Below are 18689 nucleotides of genomic sequence, written 5' to 3'. Positions count from 1 at the left end.
CTACCCCCTGCTACATGCAAAACTCCCAAATCAACTCCTAAACTGCATGACAGATTTAGCCTGTTTTTTTCAAAGATTATGGGGACAGTTTGTGGGACAGCTGGTCCTAGAACTCTGGACACTGTCAAAACTGATGCAGTAGTGATTGGCTGTTGTCAGGACCAAGTTGATGGGTCATTAGTCCAAGCTATGCTGGTAAATCACATGCATTTCTTAGCGCTAAATAGATCCCATTACTCCCTTGTTAATCACTTTCACATTTGAGAATTTTCACACATCACAGAGACACATTTGTTTGCCAGGTATGAATAAAGAGTCCTTTATAAACTGTGCTGCTGTCTGCAAATGCTGAGATACAGCAAATCCTTTCTAGGGTGTTTGAAAAGATGAGTTTTTCAAATTTGAATTGTGTGTTAATTATTACTGGATTTGAGCCCCCATCTATATATTCTGTAGCAATTGCCTGTGGCTGCTATAAATACGTCTAATTTACCATTTATTTTTAATGATACTAAATTTTCATATTTGCTGTCAACATAGAAATCCCCTCTGGTGAATCTACTCTATTAGTATTATATTAAAAACAGATTTCCTTGCTTAACAAAAAAAAACTAGGGCCTCTCCAGCTTTAAGTAAAAAAAAAAACACCCTTAGAAATTAGGATGAATTATTAATTTGTAACATCTGTGACTGGGTTATGTTACAATAGGAGACTCTCCAGAGATGCAGGCTAAGCAATCTTCTTGAAAATGACTTCATATCTGAACCCCCTGGGGCCACATGGCCAGGCACTGTGTCATCATGGTCTGTCCTTGATAAACTGCTGGATGGGTTGCATGAATTGTAAATGGAAACACTGCTGGTGTCACTTACACTTAAGGATAAAATGGTCCCTACTCCCTGCTTGACAGATATTAGTTACATTGTATATTGTGATTGACAGAGGCATGAATCTGTCAACAATCAGCCTTGCGGGGTTTTGGGGTTTTTTTTTCCTCCCACTGAGAACAGCTTTATAAAAGCTTAAATTCTATATGTGACTCCTTTACTATTCCTTACCTCCTTTAAATTCCATAAAGCCATCTGGGTTTCAATGAAATTGACCCCCCAAAAAGTTAAAGAACGTATTTGCTTTGAATTTTAATTCTCTGAAATCTGAAGACGTTTTCACAAAATGCATATCGTTAGAATCCAAGGTACATGTCGTAAAAGCATTATTCATGAAAAGACTTGACTCGTCTTGGACTAGAACCAACCATCTGGGTGATGCCTAAAATGAGTTTTTGAACACATTCCAATATGCCGTTTCCCCCTAGATGTTAAAATAGATAAAGTGCTTCTTAAATACAGTTTTTAAAATGTGTTTTTTGTGGCCTAGAGTGTTCAAGTAGAAAGTGTTTCACAGCCTGACTCAGAGGCTTGCCACCAAAAGGACCAACATACCCTTTCTCTGCTCCATTTCTTAATTATGCATCAGTGACTCCTTTATACTATGAAAACTCTGTAGGGGATTGCGATGTTAATTGTAGAAAATCAAATGCTTCTTGAGTAAGGCAGGTTTGTTTTATAAGATATACTAAAAAGATTAAAATATGTAAATCAAATTTCACTTTACACATGCAAATCCAATTTCCTTTTATACATCTGAAGAGTTTAAACCTTTCTCCACCCCTTAACACAGCATGAGTTGGCTTAAGATTTTTCACCATAGAAAAAGGCTCTTGGTCTCTGTAGACTGGTGCTCTGACATCTTTTTATTTATTTATGGTGTTAATAATATAAGTACATTCTAATATCTTCTAATGAAATTTATTTTTTACTTCAAAATTTCTTACCACTTCCAAGCAGTCAATGATCTTGGTTAATTTATCTTCAGGTAAATTCTTCAGCAAGGATACACTTCAAAATTAAAAAGAAACCTTCAATTACCTTCCTGAATTAAACTATAAATATACACATAGGCAGATTCTAAAATCTTTACATACATTTTAAAAAATATAATGCACTTTGATTCTTCCAAAGTAAATGTCCAAATAACTGAAAACACATCAATAACTGAATTTCATATACACTGGAAATTATAGATATATAATCACAGACATGTGCCACAGGCAAACAAATGAAAATAGTAAGATACCAGACAGGGGGAAAAAATCACATTTTGTCTATTTGGTAAAAATAAATTTACATTTGTTGTTGGTTTTCACAGTGAATCGCATTTGGAAGTTTGTTCCTCTCTACTTCTCAATATCTGTTTTATTAGTTTGTGCGGGGAGCTCTGCTTCCAGTGGAGAATCAGATTTTTGTCTAAATCCTTATAATTAAGTAAGGACTGAATCCGGGGTTGGGAGGGAACATGGGAATTGACATTGAAATGATCTCTGATTATTAGTCATACTGTACTGTCTTTTAAAATTAATGATAGCCAAAGGCACGGATGAACTTCAAAAATAACTAAATCAAGCTACAGGCAAAATTATAAACAACACCAAGGGAATGATCACTAAACTTCAGAACCCAGATACCCTCAAGGAGAAGAGGAGGAAGAGGCTGGAAAGAACATGGGGAAATACATAAGAACTTCAACAACTGCTTTCTCTTCCCTAGGTTGGGCAGTAGCTTCACGGGTGTTCATTTTGTTATGATGTCTTATAACTTACATATGTACTATATATCACATAGAATATCACATACTTCATAATAAAAAATGTAAATAAAAAAACATACTGTATATTATGAAACAAAGAGAAATGTATTCCCCTAATATATCTCACTATAGATGAAATGGTAAAAGAGTCATCAGAATTTGTTATTAACACAGGCTATCATGAAAGTTTTACTTCTGGTCCAAACAGGGAGCTATAACATTAGTGAAAATTAACTGTTATAAACCTAGCACCTTTGGAGGTTGGTGGCAAAAGAGATATAAGAAAACAATTTTCTCTGTCTCCCCTCTCTGAAGGCAAGAATCGGGTTTATCTTGTTAACCACTAAATCAACAATATGTAGTGCCTGCTAATAAGTATTAGTTGAATGAAGGAAACAACAAAAGGAGGGAAGGAAAGAATGAATATTCACTAGTAGATTATCCGAGCTTTTTCCACTAAGAACATACTAGACTCCAAGGTAATTAACTGCTATGCCTAGTTCACGTTTTATCTCAGACATTCAAATACAACCCAGGCACACTGGTTTTTTTAGGTACCTCTTTTTGGCCCTTACATAAGTGTGGCTTATCAGCTTTAAATGCTAACCTATGTTGCTCAGTTGGTGGATTTTGAGATCACCCAGATTCAAGTGGGCCCTACAATATGATAGCTAATGCATTGGCTGGCATATAGATAGAGAACCTGCTTGTCATTATTGCAGCTCTCTGCCAGGAGACATTATTGTCTCTGGGAGGACAAATCAGTAAGATTCTAGATGAGAAATCTTATTCAATGTTTATTGAGCCTACACTAAGCTAAGCACTATATGGCCCTAAAATCATTAGCTTTGAAGGATTCTCATGCTAGAAAAAATTACCATAAGAACTTATAATTTATTTTTGGAAATAATGTGATATATTATTATTAATATTATTATTACATATCATAGATAACATTTCATTATAGAATGTATTGCAGCTTCAGAAACTTGCAAAACTCCCACTAAAGATACAGAAATTGTTTAAATAAATAACTTATACTTCCAAATAAAGTTTTAATGTGAGACTAGTTTTTTTCACTTACACAGACATTTATTTCCTTATAAATTGATTCATCCAAGCTGTTGAGGTACAGAATAGTTCACAAAATGAGTGTGTTCCAAGTCCCTGTCATCATGACAAGTATAGTAACATTTTTAGCAAGTCAATTTGCTACAAATAATAGTAATTTGGAAGATGGTGTGACTATGCGAATAAGAAAGTCTCAGGTAAAGCAAATAAGCATAGTAAATTTAATTAATTTTAATACCATTCTAAGCAAAGTACTTTTAGAAAGCTTGTCTTTTGGCTAACCACTTTCAAATTTCAAATGCCTTTCAAAGCCAACTGAGCAACCCAATTAATAATTTAGGTTTTTTGCACATTTTTCTATGCTGTGCACTATCACTCCATCAATACAAGGGCAAAAACTAGCAGGAGAAGTAAATGAGTATACAAGGATAATAGAAATTAAATACAGTTTTTGGTATGTACTGGCATTTACTGCAAGCAATGTTCCTTTGGTTTAGTCATGTGGAAAATGCTTAAATGGAAGTAGCTATAGTTGAATAATTATTCTGATAAAACCAATATATTCACAATATGGCGACTCCACTGTCTTCACTGTCTCCCAATGTATTATTCTTACCTTCTGAGGAAGTTTCTGTATTGTTCATCTCTAGCTTGGGCTGTTCTCCTCATTATATTCTGGAATACCTCTCGATCTAGTGCCCACGTTTTAACATTGGTAATAGCTTTAGAAAATTCAAGAAAACAATAAAACACTTAGTACAACATTGTGAAAACATTCCAAAATATAAATCGATGGATTTGTTATATGTTCTTATAAAATGGTACTTCTTGGAAAATGCATTATTTAAACATACAAATGAAGGAGACAGCAAAATAAATAGTGAGCAATTTTATAAATCATTTTGGCTTTGAAATACACTATTATTTGGAAATGACTAGCAAAAAATTTCCTTTCTAATTATGTTATAGTTAGGATGATATTCAAATTAGTTTGCAATTCCCAATTATGCACTAGATCATCAGGATGTGCTCTAGATTTCTGCTGTGATACAAGAGAAAGGCAGTCAATTTGTAGCTAATCTGGAGAGTGAAGTCACAAACAGATAATTGAAAGTTAAAGCTATCTGTGTGTATGTGTATGTTTTTATGTGTCTTTTTATGTTGTTCTGACACTGCTGCTAAAGAAGCTACATATTATTTAAGAATCTCTACAGTTACTCTTGTGTAAAATGCCTACAAATTATTTGAAAGAGACTATGAAAGAAAGTTTTTGAGATAATTTTTTTTTACAGTAAAGACTTAAGGGCAAGTATAAAATTTAAAAAGAAAGTGGGCCAGAAGTGGTGGCTCTAAAAAATCTAGATGAAATTGTGGTTGTACAATTTTTTAAAAACGAGTAACAAAGCTTCTAAAATTGATCAAAACCCAAAGCTCTGGATTACCAAACTTTACATTGGAATCATCTTGATATTCTTGTTAGAAATACAAGATCCCTGGGCTCCATTGCCAGAGACTGTGATTCAGGTTGGGAGTAGAGACCCAAAATCTGCATTTTTATCAAATACCTCAGCAAGGCTAACACATATAACCTAGTCCCAAACACTGAAAAACATCATATCTATGTAATTCAGAAGGAAACCCAAGATTGCCATAAAGTCAATAAAACATAAATCTAAAGAAAAGCAAGTAAAGTAATCCCAAAAGTCATTCATGAATACTCTAATTACTCTAATTCATATTCCTTTTGATATAGATACATTTTCGTTGGTTTAATTAATTTCTCTGGCTTATAATATGGTCAGAACCTCGTTAAGACTAGCTAGAAAGCAAACATTCTAGATGAGCCAAAGGCATGTGTCTATGTAGTAAAAAGTAAAGTGGCAATTAAAGCAAATATTGGAATCAGTCAGCTTAAAGCCATTGTTTTTGGCAGAACAAACCTTTTTATTTTTATTTTTATTTTTATTTTTAATTTAATTTAATTTTAATTTCCAGGATACACGTGCAAGACATGCAGGTTTGTTTCATAGATAAACGTGTGCTGTGGCGCTTTGCTGCAACTATCAACTTAACACCTAGGTATTTAGCCCCGCATACATCAGCTATTTATCCTGATGCTCTCCCTCCCCCACTCCTCCCCGTTGGGCTCCAGTGTGTGTTGTTCCCCTCCCTGTGTCCATGTGTTCTCATTGTCCAACGCCCACTTATAAGTAAGAACATGCAGTGTTTGCTTTTCTGTTCCTGTGTTAGTTTGCTGAGGATAATGGCTTCCAGCTCCATCTATGTCCCTGCAAAGGACATAATCTTGTTCCTTTTTATGGCTGTGTAGCATTCCATAATGTATACATACCACATTTTCTTTACCCAGTCTATCACTGATGGTCATTTGGATTGATTCCATGTCTTTACCGTTGTGAATAGTTAAAAGCCATTTTACATTTTATACACAGGTATCCAGAAAAGTTCTTTTTAGCTTAAATTATATAGGTAAGTGCTTCAGTATAAATCCCTTAATAGGCATAGCATTTCTATTATAAGAACATATAGGGTAAAATGGGAAACAGACTGTGGATCAGGGTGCAAATGTGACTGGACTAGATTATCTTTAACATGCCACAACAATTCAAAGATGGAGCATTTCCTCTTTTATTACCTTTCACAGAGGCAGTCCTTGTACAGTTGTATAAAATGGCAAGCTCCCCAAATGTGGTCCACATAGGGATGGAGGACAGCAATTTCTCCCCTTGGAACACCTCTAGTCGACCCTCTATCAAGTAGAATTTTAAAAAACACACACACAAATAATTGAAATCCGTGTAGATACTATAAATTAGTAAAATAAAACAATCATAAAGCACACAAAGTATACAGGTAAGATATTTTATGATTCTCATTATAATACACCAGTTAAAAGTGTAGACTGAAATCACCTCTGCCACTTACTATTAGCTGGGTTGCCTTGAGAAACTTACGCTATCTGTCTGAAGTTCCTCATCAACGATGAGGATAATAATAATTATTATTATTATTTTACAGTGGCAAGAATGAAATAAGTTAATCTAGGTAAGGAATTTAGAACAATGGCTAGTGCACAGTAAATGCTGTGTGTTAGCTATTATTAATATTATTATTTTTACAATGTTATTTTCCTGAAGCAGTGGATGGCAAGTGTTTTGTTTAAAATTCATTATAACCTAAGAGAAATGTAATACATGAAACTATTTCTCTTTTATGAGGAGCTCAACAATCACTGTGTGTCATAAAAACACAGAGAAATTGTTCACAATGATGGAATGACAACCCGTCATAACCAGTAAGTAGATCAGCCCCGGAATCAGACTGCCTGGCTGTGTCCCGATTCAACTCATTTTTGTCTATGTGACCTTGGGCAAGTTACTTCATGGTGCCTCAATTGTTATCTAACCTCTAATTTATTTAAATGTAATACATATTAGTTACAAATGAAAATCACTAAGAAGAGTGTTTGGCACTTATTACCTGGGCAAAGACTGGAGGAAGGGAGAGGCAGAAGTTTGCATCCCCTTCACTATTTTTCTTTTTTTGCCTTGGCAGCTTTACTCTTCTTTTGCTTTGAACAAATACAAACAAAACCTTAACCAACTAAAAGCATAAGCAAAAAAGATCTAAGTTCTTAGAGGAAAAAAAAGTGATGGGGCAATATCTCCTTTCCTTAAAGAATTAGTCTTTCCTTTTCCTAATTCACTGCTAAGTAGCTCTGTATCATCTCTGTCCATCCCTTCATTCAGCAAAACTGATCCGAGTACCTATGTTGTGCTGGGAACTGTTCCAAGTGCCAGAGCCATAGAGGGGACAAAAGAGAAAATATCCTTAGTCTGATGGAATTTATACTAGCAAGAAAAAAAAACACTCAGTTCTGGCTCCAAATCCTAGAGGTTAGACATGCAATTTAAAATTTCTCATTAGCTAAATTCTATTCTATCAAAGCCACTTAGTGGTAGTGTCCAGTTGATATCATGAATCTTAATGCATTTCAAGTTTTTATCTTGAAATTGGTTATGGCTCATTGTGCCTGAGCAATGCTGAAGAATTATATGGAATATCAAAAGTTAAAGCTAAATATGCTTTTACTATTTGCTATTCATGCTATGTTTCATAAAGGGAATATTTTTAATTATCAAATTAATTTGCTCAACCAGATAATTAAACCAGGCAATTCAGTCCTTGGGTGACACTACAATTAATTCAAATAAGAAACCATCCAATTTTCATTTCCATGTGTGCCATAACTCTGATCTCAATAGCTGTTTTGATACTGACTTCTGTTCAACCTCTTCTCTCCCTGAGCCTTTCATCAGAACTATTTGGGAAGGAACGAGATAGGCTTACATCAGTTTCTCATCCTCTCCTATGAGGTTTCATAAATATTTGTTGACTTAATGACCTATCTTCTCTTGCTGCAATACTCTAGTGTTGCTAAAGCAGAAGTTAAAATGGCTAAGAGAAAAGTTGCAAGAGGGAAAAGTTGTCCCTAAAAAAGTGAAGGCTGGCTAAATTAAGACTATAACTCATTAATTAAGTAGAATGATTCCTTGGGAATGACTGTATAATTTTAAAGGTGCCTACAAAGATATATATGGCAAATAATAATCATAAAATTGGCATGTTCAAATAATCAACGTATATAAAACAATCTTTTATATACTATAAATAGAATAATACATGTTTATTAATTTGTTTAGATAGACAACTTCTGCCTCACACTTAAGGCCCCAAAGGAACAAGAATAAAAGCAATACTTAGATTATCAGGAACTACAATGCCAATGATGGAATGACAACCATCATTGCTGTCAACAACATGTCAACAACATCATGTTGTCAACATGTCAACAACATCAACAAATAGAAAGCATTCCTCCATTCATCACTCCTTCTGGGTAAGCCAGTTTTAACTTTTTTCCCTAAAACTCAAAAAGTTGTGCCAGAATGTGACAAAATGTTCTATAACTTTAATCCCTGTTTAGATAATTTTTTGCTTCTATATACAAAAGAGAAAAAAATTGAGTAGTCATTATAAGATCTATACATTACAAAAATAAATCATTTGCCTATCTAACCATTATAATCTTCCCAACTTGTAAGCATGTTCAAATTACCACAGATGAAGGAAACCATTTAAATAATTCTAAAAACACCGGTTTTAATTGTAAGACATGTCATTTGATTTGTGTGTTGGTCAAAAGTACCTAAGTTATCTTTTTAAATCATTGGTATAAAACCAAAACATCTTCCAGAACCACAATAATAATTGTTTTCTTTTCTCCTGGTGCATTTCTTAAAATGTTAACTTCAGCAGCAGTATTTGAATAAAAACACTTTTTGAGCACGTGGTATTGTGATTAGAAGTGCGGATTCTTAAGTCAAATTGCCTAAGTGTGCATTTTACCTCCACTGCTTAATGATCTATGTGGCGTTACCCTCTCTGAGACATAGTCCATGTTAGTAACATGGAGAAAATAGAACTTGCCTTACAGGGTTGGTGAGAAGATAAAATGTGATCTCTCTATCAACTGCTCAATAGGATGCCTGATATATAGAAATTATTCAGCACATATTAAATATTACCATCAATTAAACATTACCATCATCATGATTAGATCAACAATTTTGCTATTTCATGATTGAATATGTTATGTTTTCTACAAATAGAGCAGCCAGTTTTATGTTTTTATAAATGTTTGCAGAAAATCATAACAGGCAAAATATTTATTATATAATAACTGGAAAAATGTGTGAAACCCACCTGCCAGCACAAAGATATGGTTTCCTGGTTCTCCTTGCTTAATAATGTAACTCCCTTGCTGATAGTTTCTCCCATACATGCATTCCACCATGTCTTTGATCTGCTGAGGATCCAGTCTTTTCAGAAACTGATTTTTATTAAGGGCATCTGTAATGAGCTTCTTCTCACTGGTATAATGGAAAAGAGATGTTAGTTACAATTAATGAAAATCATGTTTTACTATTTAGATTCACTGTATTCTGATTCTCGATAATATTATCTACAAACTTATAACTTTCTAGCAAGAACAATCTTTTTCTAACCCCACCACACATTTCACCCTTATAACTACCATAGCTTACATGAAAAACCTAAGAAAATGTTTTTGAATATTATTCTGATAGTCATCATGACACCAATATTATCATTCCTAATTGCCATCACCACAAATGTAGCATTTCTCAAGATCCATAGATGCACTACTAATGGACACATGATTTTTTAGATGGAAAGCAAATCTCATGGATATAAAGGAGTTGTATTTAAGGGACTACAATACAGTCTTCACTCACTGATGTATTCATGTATGCATAGTGCCTACAGTTGTAGTTATTTTATATTTTATTTAATCCTCATTATCATATTATGAGATAATTACTATTCCTATTTTAGGAAGAAGTAGACTAAGAGGTAAGAAGCAACTAATTTTTCATGGGATTTGAAACTAAGTAGGTGAATCTGAAGTCTGCGCTGCTTCCATTCCATCCCATTGTCTCTTCTGAGGGAGAAAGCTTCTAAGGGAGAAAGCCCTTGGGGCTTGGTAAGTTTGATCAGACATAGATGGTGACAGTGATAATCTAGGTTTGACTAGGTTTTACTCTAGATATGGGTGGACTAGACAGAACTGACATTTCCAATCTCACAGTCCATTCATTCCTCAAATCCAAGTTCTACTTGCTGATAATCCTATAATGCTCTGCTTTATTTTGGAAAAGATGTAGCTCAAGATAGCTACCCAATCTTCATTAACATAAATTTAAAATGTTTTAATGAAAATTATTCATATGTAGATATCATAAAATTATTGTGCTGAAAGAAAAGATGCTCTATGGGCTAAGTCAGATCTGCACAATATATTTACTCTCGATCATAAAACTCAGCATGATTTTTTAAATACTTTTTTCTGTATCTTTCATTCAAACTCTCTCCCAATTACTGTTTGGAAGCTGGTGATCTTTTTCTACACAAAAAGTTTTCAAACAAAAGGTAAGACTTCATGAAATTAAATAATTCTTTCATGACTCTATCCATCATATCTTTAGGCTACATGAAGAAAACAGAATGAAGTCTTGTACAAAGAAATTTCTTCTTCCCTACAGTGACTCAAAGCTATTCAAATTCTTTGAGTGCCTTGAGAAGTTCCATCTAATCTATTACTAAATCTTATCAATTTGTTTTAAAAAGTATCACTGTTATCCATTTTATTTCCCATTTTCAAGGATGGCACCACAGTCCAAGAACAAATCTTAGGTCTGGACAACTTTAAAAGTTTATTTTCTTGGACTTAAGCTTCTAGCCGATTTTCCCTAAAATCCATCTGTATTATATCATCAGATTATTCTTGCTAAAAAAAAATTTAAAAATGGATTTCATGTTCATCCAATTCATTTTTATCCACTAAAGCCAACTCACTTAATATATATTGAGAACATATCTTTGCTAGGTAATTCTCTTAGTACAACTGGTAGAACTGTGAACAATATCAAGAAGCTCCAGCTTTCGCAGACTTTATATGTTAGTATAATATTCCAGTCAGTGTTTCCTCAATGCCCACATATACTAATTTTCCAAAGTATGTTCCAAGAACACTGTTTCTTTATAAGCAAAAGTGTGCTAAGTTTAAGCAAACTTTGGAAATTTAAAATGCACACTTCAAAGAAGTCTTGCTGTAAACAAATCTCTTTAAACCAGTATTTCTGGAGCTTCAATGTCCTCTTTATTTCTTTCTTTTTTGGTTTAACTTCTTTCTTTTGGTTCTTCATTTCTTTTTGGTTTAACTTCATTCATTCAACATCCAACATTCCATGGAAGTACTCAAAAAGACTCTTTTGCCCATAGAAAAAAAAAATCAATATCCTACAACCCAGTATTTACCATTTTCTACAACATGGCTCCAATCTATCCATCTAGTACTTACGCCCTAAAACAAATTTTTTATTATAGATAAGCTGGTATCCTTATCATCCCCTATATCTTTGCCTTAAGAGATGGAACATGTTTTCTTTTGTGACTTAACTTACTTTTTACCCCTCAACCTTTCCAAACCTTATACATCCACCAAGAAATCCCTCATGATTTTAAATTGGATGATTTTAAATGGATGCTGTAGTTTACACCATCCTTTCTTTCTCCTGTGAATTCCTAGAGTACTTATATTCATATCTATTCTGCTTTTAAAATGTCATTAAGCACTTACTTAGGACATAAAAATTAATGAAACATGACCCATGGCCTCAAAAAGTTTCCAAACTTTTATAACTTAGTGTATAGACATATTGTAATAGTCTCTAATTAGTGAAATTATCTCTATGAATTTTTCTCAAAAGTAGATTATAAATTTAAAACAACTTATTTTAAAAATCTGGTAAGTTTCGGCCAGGCGCGGTGGCTCACGCCTGTAATCCCAGCACTTTGGGAGGCCGAGGCGGGCAGATCACGAGGTCAGGAGATCGAGACCATCCTGGCTAACACAGTGAAACCCCGTCTCTACTAAAAATACAAAAAAATTAGCCAGGCATGGTGGTGGGTGCCTGTAGTCCCAGCTGTGGAGGCTGAGGCAGGAGAATGGCGTGAACCCAGAAGGCGGAGGTTGTAGTGAGCTGAGCTCGCGCCACTGCACTCCAGCCTGAGCGGCAGAGCAAGACTCCATCTCAAAAAAAAGAATATAAACTTTGCAACTCTTTCTACAACTATGACAGACCAGCTATTACCAGCATAACTCTTCCTGCTCCCACAAAACAACTATAAAAGCTGATTAGATAGATAGATAATCTATTGGAAGTATTGAAGATCTATCAACATAGCAACAACTTAGAGTCATGATCTACAAGAGAACATGAGGCTGACAGTCTCCTCGGCATTTCCTACAAGGCATTTGCTGCTTTTCAGGCAGCTACTGAACACAGTCTTGGCTATCTCAAAGACAAAAGTTCATGTTTAAAGCACACCATGAAGTGGGATGATAGGATGCTTAGTTCTTACTCCTAGGCTGCAGCCCTTCAGGTATCCCATCTGAAATCCTGGGTGTCTACCTGGGGTCCTGGTAACCACCCAGGATTTCAGATGGGACACCTGAAGGGCTGCAGCCTAGGAGTAAGAACAAAGCAAAATAGGCTCTCAAAAACACTGAAAACCAGCTACCAAACCGACAAAACCCTATTTTGGTTACAACTATCAGCCACTAGCTTAACTGCCTGCCAGAAGTAAAAGTAAGTATTCTCCATTGGAAGCTCATAAAATCTAGACACTCAAATTTTCTCCACAGTTTTTTAAATAGGAAATATTTGTCATGACATCAGAAGTTACCAGGCATACTAAGAGAAAAGCCCAAATGACTAAGGACAGAGAGAAAAAAAGACAATAGAAACAGAACCATAGTAGATCAATATACTGCAGCTATCAGGTACAACTTTAACTATAAGCAATATGCTTTCAGGACAAATGGAGATGTCAGTAGAAAACGTGAATATTTAAAGAAATCAAATGGAAATTCTAAAACTGAAAAACACAATATCTGAAGCTTGACATGCAAAAGATCAGTTTGCAATCTGATAAAATGCAGCTGAAAATAATTAGAAACTAATTATAGGCAGCTAGAATATATTTATAGAAGATTGGAGAGAATCTAGGATGCAAAACAAAGCAAAACAAAAAACTAAAAATCAAAACATAAGAGATATATGAGGCATAACAGAGAAGTTGAACATACGTATAATCTGGGACCCTGAAGAAAGAGAAATAATTGAGCTGAAACAATATATGAAGGAATCATATTTAAAAGTTAGCTTAAATCAGGCAGGGTGCAGTGCCTCACGCCTGTAAACTCAGTACTCTGGGAGGCTGAGGTGGGCAGATTACAAAGTCAAGAGATAGAGACCATCCTGGCCAATATGGTGAAACCCCATCTCTACTAAAAATACAAAAATTAGCTGGGCGTGGTGGCAGGCGCCTGTATTCCCAGCTACTTTGGAGGCTGAGGCAGGAGAATTGCTTGAACCCGGGAGGCAGAGGTTGCAGTGAGCCGAGATTGTGCCACTTGCACTCCAGCCTGGCAGCAGAGTGAGACTCTGTCTCAAAAACAAACAAAAAAAAAAAAGAAAAAAAAAGAAAAGAAAAGAAAAAAGAGCTTAAATCAATTAAAAAATGTCAAGCACAGACAAGATGCATTATAAACTCTGCATAAAATAAATACAAAGAAAACCATATCTAGGCCTACCATAGTCAAATTGCTGAAAAACCAAATACAATGAGAAAACTCTAAAAAGCAGCTAGAAAAAAAAGGCATTACTTTCAAATGACTAACTTACTCTTCAACAGAAATAACAGAAGCCAGAACACAGTAGCATATCTTAAAAGCGCTTCAAAGAGCCTATTTCAATATCTTTACCCAGTGAAAATCACCTTCAAAAATGAAGGCAAAAAGAAGATATTTTCAAAATGTTTTTCCATTGGCAACAGACTTGTAACAGTGAAGAGCTCCAGACAGAAGAAATATGATCTCAGATGGAAACTGGCAGATGTTAGAAGGAAGAAAGAGCAATGGAAAATATAAATCTATGGGTGATTAAAGAAAGCTTGTATTTATTAAAAAGCAATAATAATACCTTGTGCGGTGTAAAATATATAAGAAATAAATGTAGAAAACAGCCAAAACTGCAGGGGAGGGAACAATAAATGGAGTTAACACAATTTAAGGTCCAGCAATTGATAAAAGTACTAATCTATGTTAAAAGTTTAGTAAGTTAAGGATGCATGCCATAATTTATAGTGAGGCCTACAAGATTAGTCAAAGAATGTTTAACTAGAAAGCTAACAAGGATAGGCCGGGCGCAGTAGCTCATGCTTGTAATCCCAGCACTTTAGGAGGCCGAAGGCAGATGGATCACCTGAGGTCAGGAGTTTGAGACCAGCTTGGCCAACCCCATCTCTACTAAAAACACAAAAATTAGCCAGGCATGGTAGCAGCCACCTGTAATCCCAGCTACTCGGGAGGCTGAGGCAGGAGAATTGCTTGAACCCGGGAGTTGGAGGTTGCAGTGAGCTGAGATCGCACCATTGCACTCCAGCCTGGGCAACAAGAGTGAAACTCCGTCTCAAAAAAATAAAATTAAATAAATAAATAAATGAATGAATGAAAGCTAACAAGGATAAAATAGAATTAAAATATATACTTCATTAATCCTCAAAACATGGCAAACAAAAAGAGAAACTGAATAATATTAGATATTAGATTTAAGCCCAAATATTTTTTATTTACATTGGAGGTAAATATACCAAATACCCCAATTAAAAGACAAGCTTGTCAGACAAATAAAATAAAATTTAAAAGGAAATACCAAGTGTATATTGCTAATAAGATACATGCCTTAAAGATAATGTATGGAAAGGCTGAAAATAAAAAAGTGGAAAAAAGATATACTATGTAAACATCAATTAAAAATAAATTTTTCTCTGATACAGGAAAGTAGACCTTAATAAAAAACATATTTCTAGAAATACAGAGGAATATTTCATATTTATATCATCAAGAATATCTAAATATTCCAAATATGTATCCACTTAATATGACAGTATCAAAATATATGGAGCAAAATTGGCAAAATTAAAAGAAAAAATAGACAAGTGTCCCACATTGATTCTGGGAGATTTTAACACATCTCTCTAATTAATAGAATAAGCCAACAAAAATTAGTAAATACATCTGAATATTTGATTATTGAACTTTATTGAATCTCTTGAACTCACTGATATTTTAAATATCTCTATTCAATAAATTCAGAATACACATTCATTTCTTTTTTTTTTATTATTATTGTACTTTAAGTTTTAGGGTACATGTGCACAATGTGCAGGTTTGTTACATATGTATACATGTGCCATGTTGGTGTGCTGCACCCATTAACTCGTCATTTAGCATTAGGTATATCTCCTAATGCTATCCCTTCCCCCTCCCCCCACCCCACAACAGTCCCCGGAGTGTGATGTTCCCCTTCCTGTGTCCATGTGTTCTCATTGTTCAATTCCCACCTATGAGTGAGAACATGCAGATACACATTCATTTCTAGTGCATATTAAACAATCATAAAAACTGACCACATGGCAAACCACCAATCATTTCAACACATTTCATAAGACTGAAGTAATACAGACTATATTCTTTAAATATAGTATTAATAGAATAAAGCTAGAAATTAATAACAGAAAAATCATAAAATCCTCAAATGTTTGAGAATTGAACAATACATTTCTAAACAACCCATTGGTCAAAAATTAAGTTATAAGAAAAGCCAAATCATATTTTGAAATAAATAATAAAATATGACATAAAACTTGTAAGATGCAGTTAAAATGACATATAGAAGAAAATTTATGATGTCAAATTATATAATAGAATAAATATTATAAATGAGCGTCCTAAGCATCCATCTCAAAAGACTAGAAAAAGAAAAGTAAGTTGAACTCAAAAAAGGAAGGAAGAAAATAACACAATGACAGCAGAAAATAATAAAACAGGAAAAAAGAAATATAATGAAGAGAATCAACACAGCCCAAAATAATTTCTTTGAAAAAAATAATAAAATAATAATTCACAACAAGACAGGACTTGTGGAGTAAGAGAGGGAGGAGGTATAATTACTATTACTAGAAATAAGAAGAAGACATCACTATGGATATTACAGACATATAAAAAAGAAATGAGTAGTATGAACAACTTTATAGTTAAAAATTAAACTGCATTCTTGCCAAAATAGTTGTTCATACTATGTAGTCCAGCATCAAAAAATTCAAAATAAAATTTTTAAAATGACATCATTTAAAATAGTTTCAAAAACATCAAGTATGGAAAATTGTGATGAAATGAAAAAAATTTCTAGAAAAATAAACTACCAAACCTGAGACAAGAGGAAATAGAAAATCTGATTAGCAATAAAGAAACTAAATCAAATATAAAAACTATCCCACCCAAAAAAGTCTAAACCCAGATGACCTTATTATTAAGCCTTATAGATATTTAAATAAAAATTAATATTAAATTTATATAATATTTTCCAAAAACAGGAAAGACGAATTTTTCCCGATTCATTTTATAGTGCCAGAATAGCCTGATAAGGAGTTATACTACAAAAAAGAAAAATAAAATATAATATCCCTAATGAATAGAGGGACAAAAGTAAAAAACAAAACAAACAAAGTATAAAAAATAAATATTCTAGATTAGATTGAACATTAATTACCATAATTATCAACATGAAAGAATAAAGGAGAAAAATGTAGCAAATATAATGGGATGCAGAAAGAGTATTTGGTAAAATTAAACACCTGTAATAATTTTTGAATTAAGAAATACTTTTGGCAAATTAAGTATAGAGGAAAATCTCCTTAATCTGATAAAATACATCTATAAAACAAACAAAAACAAAAACACATCATATTATACCGTGAAACATTGAAAGCTTTCCTAAAGACATCAGAAATAGGACACTTTAATCCTGAATCAGAAGTCTGAGCAAATTTAATAAAGGGAGAAAGAAAAGAAACAAAAAGAAGAAAAATAAAATATGTAAACATAGGAAAAGAAAAAATTAAACTGTATTCTTTCCAAAAGATATGATTGTGTATGTGAAAAATTCAAAAGAAAGTACAGGTAAACCACCAATATCAACAGGTGATTTCAACAATCTCACTTGATATAAAGTCAATATACAAATTTAATTGTATTTCTATATTCTAGTATTAAACAATTAACATTAAAAATTTTTAAATAATTCAAAACAGTATCAACTATGAAGGATTATATCTAACAAAGATAAGTAAGATGTCTACATAGAAGAATACAAAATATTATTAAAAGAATGAGAGAAAACCTAACTAAATGGAGGAATATACCATGGTCATAGATTAGAAGACTATATTTTTAATTATGTTAATTATATTCAGGTTGATCAGGTTCAATGAAATCCCAATCAATGCTCTAAATTTAAAAATTTATGAAAATTGAGAAGCTGATATTAAATTCTTATAGTCATAAAAAGGCCCAAGACTAGCTTCACAACATTGAAGAATAACAAAATTACAACACTTAAAGTAATGGATATCAAAAATTATTATGAATGAAAATAATTAAGAGAATATATACTACTGGCACAACAATGGATAAAAAGACTTTTGGGGAGTGGCTGGCAAGATGGCCAAATAGGAACAGCTCCAGTCTGCAGTTTCCAGCGAGATCAATGCAGAAGGTGAGTGATTTCTACATTTCCAGCTGAGGTACCCAGCTCATCTCACTGGGACTGGTTAGAGAGTGGGTGCAGCCCATGGAGGGCAAGCTGAACAGGGTGAGGCATCGCCTCACCCAGAAGGACAAGGGGTCGAGGAACTCCCTCCCCTAGCCAAGGGAAGCCATGAGGGACAGCACCATGAGGAATGGTGTACTCAGGCCCAGATAGTACGCTTTTCCCATGGTCTTCACAACCTGCAGACCAGGAGATTCCCTTGGGTGCCTATGACACCAGGGCCCTGGGTTTCAAGCACAAAACTGGGCGGCCATTTGGACAGACACTGAGCTAGCTGCAGGAATTTTTTTTTTTTTTCATACCCCTGTGGTGCCTGGAATGCCAGAAAGACAGAATCGTTCACTCCCCTGAAAAGGGGGCTGAAGCCAGGGAGCCAAGCAGTCTAGCTCAGCGGATCCCACCCCCACAGAGCCCAGCAAGCTAAGATCCACTAGCTTGAAATTCTCACTGCCAGTAGAGCAGTCTGAAGTCAACCTGGAACACTCGAGCTTAGTGGGGGAAGGGGTGTCTGCCATTATTGAGGCTTCAGTAGGCAGTTTTCCCCTCATAGTGAAAACAAAGCCGCAGGGAAGTTCAAACTAGGTGGAGCCCACCACAGCTCTGCAAAGATGCTGCGGCCCAACTGCCTCTCTAGA

General features: G+C 34.2%; 1 protein-coding gene and 1 long non-coding RNA gene across 5 annotated transcripts in view; one reads left to right on the top strand and one right to left on the bottom strand.

The window, feature by feature from the left end:
* Positions 1–18689, bottom strand: part of PRKG2 (protein kinase cGMP-dependent 2) — a 126771-nt gene that overhangs the window by 77505 nt on the left and 30577 nt on the right. For both annotated transcript variants that reach the window (XM_016951535.2, XM_009447662.3), the window contains exons 3-6: positions 9503–9669; positions 6372–6485; positions 4335–4440; positions 1836–1899 (exon numbers count right to left, since the gene is read on the bottom strand). In XM_016951535.2, the coding sequence (XP_016807024.1) occupies positions 1836–1899; positions 4335–4440; positions 6372–6485; positions 9503–9669 (451 nt within the window). The remainder of the gene's footprint in view (positions 1–1835; positions 1900–4334; positions 4441–6371; positions 6486–9502; positions 9670–18689) is intronic.
* Positions 1–18689, top strand: part of LOC107974264 (uncharacterized) — a 28992-nt gene that overhangs the window by 429 nt on the left and 9874 nt on the right. For 2 of the 3 annotated variants that reach the window (XR_001716890.3, XR_001716889.3), the window contains exons 2-3: positions 8440–8636; positions 10154–10301. This is a non-coding gene — a long non-coding RNA (uncharacterized LOC107974264). Of the gene's footprint in view, positions 1–8439; positions 8637–10153; positions 10302–10707; positions 10748–18689 lie in introns of all 3 variants that reach the window. The other variant, XR_001716891.3, reaches the window with a different exon arrangement.

This window comes from Pan troglodytes, chromosome 3 (genome assembly GCF_028858775.2).
Source record: "Pan troglodytes isolate AG18354 chromosome 3, NHGRI_mPanTro3-v2.0_pri, whole genome shotgun sequence".
Taxonomy (NCBI): domain Eukaryota; kingdom Metazoa; phylum Chordata; class Mammalia; order Primates; family Hominidae; genus Pan; species Pan troglodytes.
Note: the sequence above shows the minus strand (reverse complement) of the source record. Positions and strands in the feature narration are given on the sequence as shown.